General features: G+C 50.0%; 2 protein-coding genes across 2 annotated transcripts; both read right to left on the bottom strand.

Moving 5' to 3' along the window:
* Positions 1–2590: 2590 nt before the first annotated feature.
* LOC127304664 (septin and tuftelin-interacting protein 1 homolog 1-like) lies at positions 2591–4783 on the bottom strand. The gene has a single exon (XM_051335282.2). It carries the CDS (start codon positions 4739–4741, stop codon positions 2597–2599), a length of 2145 nt encoding a protein of 714 aa, XP_051191242.1. The 5' UTR covers positions 4742–4783; the 3' UTR covers positions 2591–2596.
* A 1364-nt stretch (positions 4784–6147) lies between these two features.
* LOC127299305 (FBD-associated F-box protein At5g60610) lies at positions 6148–8149 on the bottom strand. The gene is made up of 3 exons (XM_051329246.2): positions 7134–8149; positions 6889–7023; positions 6148–6789 (listed from the first exon to the last, which is right to left on the bottom strand). Exons 1-3 carry the CDS (start codon positions 8118–8120, stop codon positions 6427–6429), a joined length of 1485 nt encoding a protein of 494 aa, XP_051185206.1. The 5' UTR covers positions 8121–8149; the 3' UTR covers positions 6148–6426.
* Positions 8150–8690: the final 541 nt, after the last annotated feature.

Genomic DNA, 8690 nt, shown 5'->3' with positions numbered 1-8690 from the left:
TCTACCGGTAAGCATCATGCTGCCTAGATCGCATCTTGCGATCTAGGCAGCACAAGCTTATGCTCGTTGTTCATGCGTTGCTCGTACTGAAGCCTTTTTGATGGCGAGCAACGTAGTTATCTTAGATATGTTAGGGTTAGCATTGTTCTTCGTATTACATGCTATCGTAGTGCAACCCTTGCATATCTAGCCGCCCTTACACCTATCTTGGGTGTAGGGGCGGCACCCCGCTTGATCATTATTTAGTAGATCCGATCCGTTACGGTTGCTCCTTGTTTTTCAAGGATTAGTTTAATATCTGCAATAGTTAGGCCTTACAAAGGGTTGGAGGATCCAGCGGCACGTAGGGTGTCGTTTGCTAGTCCTAGACAGGATGTTCCGGGGATCAACCTCGTGTTGGTTTTTAGGCCTTGTCTAGGATCGGCTTACGATCACCGTGCGTGGCCGCGAGGCCCAATCGTGAGTAGGATGATCCGATTATGCGGTGAAAACCCTAAATCGTCGTAGATCGTTTTAGCTTTATCTTGATCAAGCAGGACCACCATATATTCGTGCACCTCGTACGAATCATGGGTGGATCGGCTCCTTGAGCCGATTCACAGGATAACCTGAGAGCCGATCGAGGCTCGTATTTAATGTTTACGTGTATGTCATGCAGGAAACTAAGCGAGGCATCTCCATCACCTTCCTGACCAGGTATAGGTCAGGTGGCACGCCCTTGCATCAGCATCGGACGTGTGTACCAGAGGCTTTGCAGGCCGTCGCTCGGAGGGACCAGGGCCAGCCGCAGCCCTAAGTTGTTCCCGGCTCTACTGTGTTGCCCGTCGCTGGTGGGTTTTGACCGCAACAGATATATAGTATAAAAAAAAACTGTTACAAATGCAAAGTTTTTGTAAGGCCAAACCAGACAACGATGCCATGCCAGATCTTAGACTGTCTTCACTACAAAATCTAGCACAACTAAATTCAGCAATCCCAGGAAGTTGCAAATCCTGGTAACGGATTGTTGGGGATGCGCTTGACAGTACTACCAGGAATACTGAATTTAGTCATCTGTCTCCACAACCACCACCACCAGGGGCTAAGCATCATGTTGAAGTTGTTAACCTCAAAGCGTTTCACACCACTGTTGCGCTTACTCCGCAAATCTGGACGACACCCAGCAGAGCTCATTGGTGCACGGTGCACCACATCTGTTGTGACCCGGGCTGAAGCTTGTCGCATGCCCCTGTAAGCTGCAAATCAAACTGACAATTCAGTGGATGTGTGGTTTCCACCTGTCAAGTGCCACTCCTGAAACTGTGGTCTCTTTTGGCATGTAAGTGTTGCTACATTTTAATTCTGTGAGGTTTTAGTGCTGATATGTTTTTTTTTTACCTGAAGTGGCAAAGCATCCGCTGTGGATGCTATTGGCGGTCCAACTTGCTATCATCTTTCCGGTCCCATGTATTTCTGTTGTAATGAACTAACTATATAGTATCTATTAAGGAACTGTTGACGTGTGCATTAAATCTATCAACAGATGCAAAGGCTGGTGATTTTGCCTCCCCCACAAAGATAATCTATTAAGCAACTAATGGAAAGGGGATTAGCTCAGTTAAAACGACTAATAATCAGTGAGCAACAAATGGTGTAACCAAAAGTAGTAAAATCACAGGGGAATTTATACAGCACTGTTCCTAATCTCCATAAGCTCAACATTAAAACAATTTCACTGAAATGATTCGTAAGTTTTTCCTTTACCAAACTGATTCTCAGTGGACTGGCAGCTTGATGAACATCACTGGCATATATGAGTACTATTGGCAATACAAATGAAATAAGTGCACATTTCTAACCAGAATATTAGAACCAAAATTCACAATAAACAAGGGGCCAATCAAATTTGGAATCACATACAGCGGAGATTATGACGCCTAAATTTTGCCAGCAGTACCCTCTTTTAATTACTTACCTTGTCCCTCTTCTCGAAATTTTTCCTTACTGACACTCAGCATCACCCCCATAGTTTCCTGTCAGATTTATGCAACTGATGCAGAACAAGATTAATGCAGAAATATATTATTCCTAGTTGGAGAGGACATTTGATTATGTCCAGAAAGTCAGCAAGAGATAAATAAAACTTAGTGGGGTGAAAAGAAATATCAAGGGAATAAATTGGTCTCAATGGACAACCAGATCAAAACAGTTCTGCATCAACAGGCCACTCTTTCCCATGTAGATGTTCAAAAATAGCTGAATTCATACTCATGACCTGCAAGTGGATGCCACAAAGGACATTACTAGAAAATTTGTGCTGTAAAAGGTATTCTACAAACAGTGCAAAACATAATAATTTTAAAACTTCAATTTTACACATCTTTTTGAAACTCCCACTGAATGGATGATCTGTTAGTATGGTCCTGCCATCCGGTTCGTCTCCAACAATTGCGCAAAGGAAGTACCCGAATTCATATTCGTGACCTGCAGGTTGATGCCACAAAGGACATTAGAAACTTTTTCTATATATAAGCTATTCTACAGAAAGTACCCACAAAATTACAGTGTTAAGACTTCAACTGTACACGCATTTTTTTCCTGAAAGTTCAATTGGATGTTAGCATGGTGTTGCCATCCGGTTCATCTCCATCAATTGCGCAAGAGTCACAGAACTCCATGATCCTTGATCTTGCGCATAAAGCAGCCCCTTCACCGAGTCTAGGCAGACTCTTACGCAGCCAAACTCATACACCGGAACACCATTGTAGAACTTGCCAGGTCTGGGCGTAAACTTCAAGCCGTGTCCCTCTGCATACGCCAAGATGCGGTCCTTGAAACTCAAATCCTCCATGGCTGCTCCTCCTGGCACTTGTTGAGGTGCTCCTTGCGCCGCATCGAATTGTCGATCCTCTGCTGCTTCCGGACAGCCCACAGCCTCCCTTGCCGCCCCAGGCGGCAACACCTCACGCCCTTCGGCGGCATTGTCCATCATGACAAGGCCAGCAGCCAGAAGCATCCGTACACGACGATGTGCGATCAACTCTGGTGGTAAAATCCCCCTCCAGCTCTTGTACCAGTACACGACCTCGTCAAAATTAGGATCCGTGGAACGCAGCCAATGGTAGAGAACCAGTAGCCATTTGCTGAAGAATTCCACCTCCAACAAATGGATCATATGGCTCGCCGAGGTAGCAGAGGCCCAGATCATCAGCTGGTCGTTGAACTGTTCGGGCTCCTGGCTATTAACAGCCGGGCTGACCTGCAACTCCTGCAGTGCCAGCTTCAGCTTGGGAACGATGTATCGCGTGATCATGGCTTCCCAGCTCGCCGGATCAAACACGCCCTTCCATGGAGATAGGGCGGCGTAGGCTGATGCGTCGTGTGATTGCCATGAGCGGAGGATGCCTGTGCTCAGCTTGTACCGAACAGAATGGCACAGGGTCTCTGTCCTGGTTTGGCCCAGAATCGGCAGCCATGGGTGCACCCACGCATGGATCGGCACATTCTCACGATCCCAAGAGTCGATGGCGGCGGTGAGCTTCGGCATGATCACATCCTGCAATGTTGATTCAAGCACAGCCGGAGGCAGCAGCTCTTCCCACGACTCAAGAAACCGGAGCATCGGCTCGGGATCTCGAGCATCCCATGAGTTAGTACCAGATGCTCTGACGACCGGCAGAATCACTTCATGAACCAGCTGAGCGTATGGATCTGTGCAATCTGAGCTGAAATCGTACCGCCGCTGCTGCTGCTGAAGAAGAAAATCCTTCCATGGTGACATGACCTCCAACCCGAACGAGGGATCGTGCAGCGGCTGCCACCCATGGAACGCCCTGACCAGCAGGGGACGCACGAACTCGCAGGCGATCCATGCGAGGCCGCAGAGGTCGAACACTTCCTCGTGGCGCGTCTTCAGTTCCCGGAAGGTGTCGAGCAGGGCTTCCGGAGTGAGCACGCCGGCCGCCTCGTCCGCCCGGACCTGCTCGAGAGCCCCGGTGATGGCCTCCATGACCCGGAGCTCGTGCCCGTGCGAAGCCTCCTGCTCTGCCAGTCTGTTTTTCTCACGCATCAGGCCGGCCACGTCCTCCTTCTCCCGCTGCAGCTGCTCGTCCAGGCACCTGATGCCGGCCGCGGCCTGGTCGACGAGCACCCGGAGATTGTACTGCAGCTCCGGCATCGGCCGGTCTTCATCGACCTCCATCTCTTGTTCGTCGTTGAGCCCTGTGAGGTCCGTCAGCACGCGCGGCTCTGGGCCTCGCATGTCGATCACCCTGTCCACAACCATGGGCTGTACTTGCTCGTCCTGCTCGGCACGCGTCGTCAGCAGCGCGCTCTTCGACAGGACAAGGACAGGAGCAGGACTCTTCCTCGCAGCGCCGGCCTTCCTGGACCACCGTGGCGGTTCCTGTTCCTCCTCGGCGAGCGCCGGGGGCGGCGGCGGCAGATTCTCCTTGCCGTGGAAGAAGGGCCTGTGCTCCTGGACGCTGCCGAGCCCGGCGTGGGCGGGGCGCGAGACGCCCTCCAGCGGCGCGACGATCCCCTGGCCGTCCTTGCCGAGGCCCGTGCCGGGCTTGAACCCCATGTTGGCCATCATCCTGGACGCGGCCGCGCCGTACTTGGACTCCATGCTCCCGTCATCCCCAGTGGAGTCGGGTTTCCTCCTCTTGGAGGTCGTCCCTTGGCCCGCGGAGGAGAGGAATTGGTGGGGTTCCTCTCGCCGGCGCTTGCCGCGGAACGCGTCGGAGCCGGCGTCCGATCCCATGGCGATTGGCGCCGATCGTGTAAGGTATCCAATCCGTTTATCTTCTTTCTCTCTCTCTCTCCAGTTCAGGTAGCGTGCCTAGATGTAGCTGGGCAATTTGTACCCAAGGCGGTTCGGTGATTATTCCTTACCGACAAAGAGTCGGAAACCATATGTTTTTTTTTTTTTTTTAGAACTGTCGGAAACCATATGTGAGTCGGCGAACATGCGAAGACACGGCATGACTGCTACAGTCATCGAAGCTTCATAGTTGACTACTGCAGATGCCTGCTCCTCCGCTTGAAATCAACATGATTCATGATACCTGGCTACATAGACAGTAGATTTCTGAGTTCAGCACAATCCAAATCTGGAAGCGACACGCAATTAAAGCATTTGCTGTAGAGTTGCTTCCACTTGACAGTTCACATGATAGTCTTGCCTTCCAGATTATGGAACCTAAAGCATGATTCAAACTGAAGCATACAAAAATACCAATGACAAAACATCTTGGCATGTTCATGAACGGAACCAACAACAACAAAAATACAAGGGCCAGAATAATTTTATCAAATCCTATACGTAAGCAAATCGATGTGCCAATGATAATGTATTTCGTAAACAGCAAGTTCATTCATGGCTAAATCAAAATGCATGGGCAAAGTTTACACGATTACAGCAACCATCTCACTATTTTGAAACCTCAAAGACTGGCGTACTTGTCCATATGATAACCGTATGATACATCATACATGTTCTGGCAGATGCAGTAGCAGTCCAATTACCAGTATACATATCCTCGTAAACAGGAAGTTCATTCATTCCTACTGTTCAAGAAAAAAAATAGCAAGATATACGGCTAACCCATCGGTGATCCATAAGCTGCACAATTATGAATAACCATATGCTGACAGGATGCAAAGAGACGATAGAAATTGCTTGCAGATTACATACTAACCAAAAATATTGTTTGTATCAGATAAATAGTGGCAAACAATAGAAATGAGAGCATGGGAAGTTATCGAATTAACCCCGTTCTAACATTACTATAGATAGATAGTTAGCACGTGTAGTAAAACACCAACAGACAGCCATATACAATAATCTTATCAGCATGATGAACAAATCAACTCCTACCAGAGAGGGCATTGTGAAGTTCTTGCAGACATACACAGTGTGACCCTGTTCTACTGCCATGGAAAGCATCAAAGGGTGCCAATCCACATCTACTTCATCTCTTGGATGTAATATATAATCCTGACCAAAGCTTGCAATCAGGAACCAAAATGAGAGCTAAGTAATTAGACATCGCAACTTGCAAGACGGTTAATGTCATACAGTGTGAAAGGCTTGTTGAGTATCACTGCATGTCACCTGTGATGGAGAGCACAGCCACAAGATGATTTCAGTGTTCCGAAGACCTTCAGATATGAATGGCATGATTCCATGCTCATTTTACACATAACACTGAGCGCAGCAGCACGACTTCCCAATGAGACTCTGCATGCTCCTGCCCTTTACAAGTTACAGTGATGCCACAAAGTATAACAGAAAACTGACAACACAAATGCTTGAACAGTTTGTGCATTGCCACAAGATTCCAGGATAATACAAACCAAAGGAGAAGAAAAAATTAGCAAACACGAGGATTAACCAAGATTGGAAAAGCACAAAGTGAGATAGGCAAGAACCTCCTAACAGGCTAATCAATGTCGACATCTACTTATGAAGGGATCAATTAGATCCAAATCACGAACGTGGTTAATTTCTGAAGCACCACGGAGACATCTATCGGTTGTAAAGTGAATCCGAGCACCTCTGGAAGCTCTGTTCTCAAACATCAGCTTCTTAGACTGATGTGCAGCAAATCCCTGATAATAATCCTGGGGGCTAACATGAACTATCATTAACTCAAGCACTTTTGCATTCAGTACGAAGAATGTGACGAAGTCAACTTCTGACTTGATGCCCCGGTAGAATCCCAATCCTATTGTCTTTAACCGAATATCAAAAGTTTTAATAAGATCGCGATGTTTACGGCGCCATAAATTTTTCCAACCTGGCACAGACTAAAAGAACATAGAAAGAAAAGAAAGAACCATGTCAGAATAGTAATTAGATGAAAAGAGCAGTTGAACACTACAAACTACCGATAAATAATTTGTCACCTCAATGTACAACTTCTCCAAGCAGGGAAAGCATTTCATCAACTCAATGACTGTATCCAGATCATTCATAAACAAATCAACAGCTAATGTCTTGACAGTGCATACCACCGCCGCCAGCCTATCGAGATGCAATCCCTGTATCAAGCATGGAAAACAACATTAGGCCGGCCCCCTGCAATAATGTAATATGCAAGAAATGCAGCTTAGGAGTCCCATGAAAAATGACGTAGGAAGGCCAGAGCTACCTCAATAACTGCGGCACAACCATACATGAAACTTCTGGATGAGACACGCTTATTAGAAAGGCAGCCTATGGTCTGCAGCTTAGGCGTGGAGGTTATCGATACATTTAGTTCTTCAAATAGATCAAGACGGAGCAACCTTTCAAGGCAAGGAGCATCCTCGATGATAAGTTCCTCGAGCTGGAGCTCATCTGTTGGCTGAGAACCAACGCTCACACCAAAGCTTCTGAGGGTAAGTGAGTTGATACGGATGCAGCGGAAGCCGGAGCTGCCATGAATCAGCAAGCACTCCAGAGCAGGACAGCCGGCAATAATGATGTGCAGCGAGGTCTCGGATACGACGACGTCCTCAAGAGCGAGCTGGTTAAGCTGGGGGAAGTAAGGGGCCTGGCTAGCAGAGTCAGGGAGGTGACATTTGCGGAGGATGACGACACGTAGGGTGGGCGAGAAGCGGAAGGCGGACGCCGGGAGTGATGGCACCGACCTTGCTTTCTCATAGCCATGGACGCGGCAGAACTCGAGCTCGCAGAGGCCGTCGAGGGTTGGGGAGCCGAGCCAGGTGTCGACGGCAGCCGGTCGGGAGAGGAGGTAGTGCGCGGGGACGCAGAAGCGGCGGCCGGGGCCGGGGTGGGTGGAGAGGATGCGAGGGATGAGGGCGGCGACGGCATGGTCATCGTTGGGGAAGTGGTAGCCGAGGCGGGCGAGGCCGTCGCAGTCGCAGTCGAGGTTGAGGGAGGCGGAGCGCCAGAGGTGGCGCCACCGGGACGCGAGGATCTGGGTGCGGGCGCCGCCCTTGGTGGGGAGGAGGGAGATGATGTCGGCGAGGATGGGGTCCGGGAGGTCGCTGATGCGGTCGACGGCGGAGGGGCCTCCTTCCTCGTCTTCGCCCGCTCCGGGCGGCGGTTCTCGGGCGTGAGTGCCTCCCTCCGCCGTAGCCGCAGGCGGCTCTTCTAGTTTCCTCTTCCTCCGACTAGGACTCCCCGCCTCCATCTCCACCGCAGAAGAGTGGAGGACTCTGGGTAGCGGGAGTTGGCGCTGGGGGAGCAAAAGAAGTAGGTGGCGGCTAGGTTGAAGCGGCAGTCGCCGGAGCCGAGGGTGGGGCAGGACGGCGGCGGCCGGCGGGGCGATGCAGACGAGCAGTGCTGGAAGGAAGAGTGGAATTGGAAATGATGGGCCCTTCACACTTGGCTTTGGGCTCAATGTTCTGTGAGACTGTGACCCTCAAACCAAATACTGTACATGAGTTCTCGGTGTCGGTGTGTATTCATCTTTTCTTAGGGCAACAAGCGTCCATTTGTGTCCACCATGATCGAAAATGCGTGTGGCACTACCTCTAGCGGCGCGACGCATAGTGATCAGGCCGTCCGTGGAGATGCAAATCTGGCTCAAATATGCGCCAGGTTTGCAAGCGGACGCGCAAAGTGTCCGCTCGGTTCTCGCACGGACCCGCCTGGCAGGGACACAACTGCTTCGTCTTCCACGGCATTACTTGCGGGCGGCGCGCTGCAGCCTTTGCAGGGCCGCGTTAATGACGTGTCTCGGCTTCCGCGAGCGTGCGCA

Source organism: Lolium perenne, chromosome 5 (assembly GCF_019359855.2).
Source record: "Lolium perenne isolate Kyuss_39 chromosome 5, Kyuss_2.0, whole genome shotgun sequence".
Lineage (NCBI taxonomy): Eukaryota > Viridiplantae > Streptophyta > Magnoliopsida > Poales > Poaceae > Lolium > Lolium perenne.
Note: the sequence above shows the minus strand (reverse complement) of the source record. Positions and strands in the feature narration are given on the sequence as shown.

What these genes read in the sequence shown, in the direction of transcription:
- LOC127304664 (XM_051335282.2), bottom strand. Translation starts at nt 4,741, where the DNA reads ATGGGATCGGACGCCGGCTCCGACGCGTTCCGCGGCAAGCGCCGGCGA.
- LOC127299305 (XM_051329246.2), bottom strand. Translation starts at nt 8,120, where the DNA reads ATGGAGGCGGGGAGTCCTAGTCGGAGGAAGAGGAAACTAGAAGAGCCG. An exon ending in GTTGTGCCGCAGTTATTGAG is followed by an intron (nt 7,024 to 7,133) that starts GTAGCTCTGGCC and finishes TGCTTGATACAG; the next exon opens with GGATTGCATCTCGATAGGCT. An exon ending in TGGAGAAGTTGTACATTGAG is followed by an intron (nt 6,790 to 6,888) that starts GTGACAAATTAT and finishes ATGTTCTTTTAG; the next exon opens with TCTGTGCCAGGTTGGAAAAA.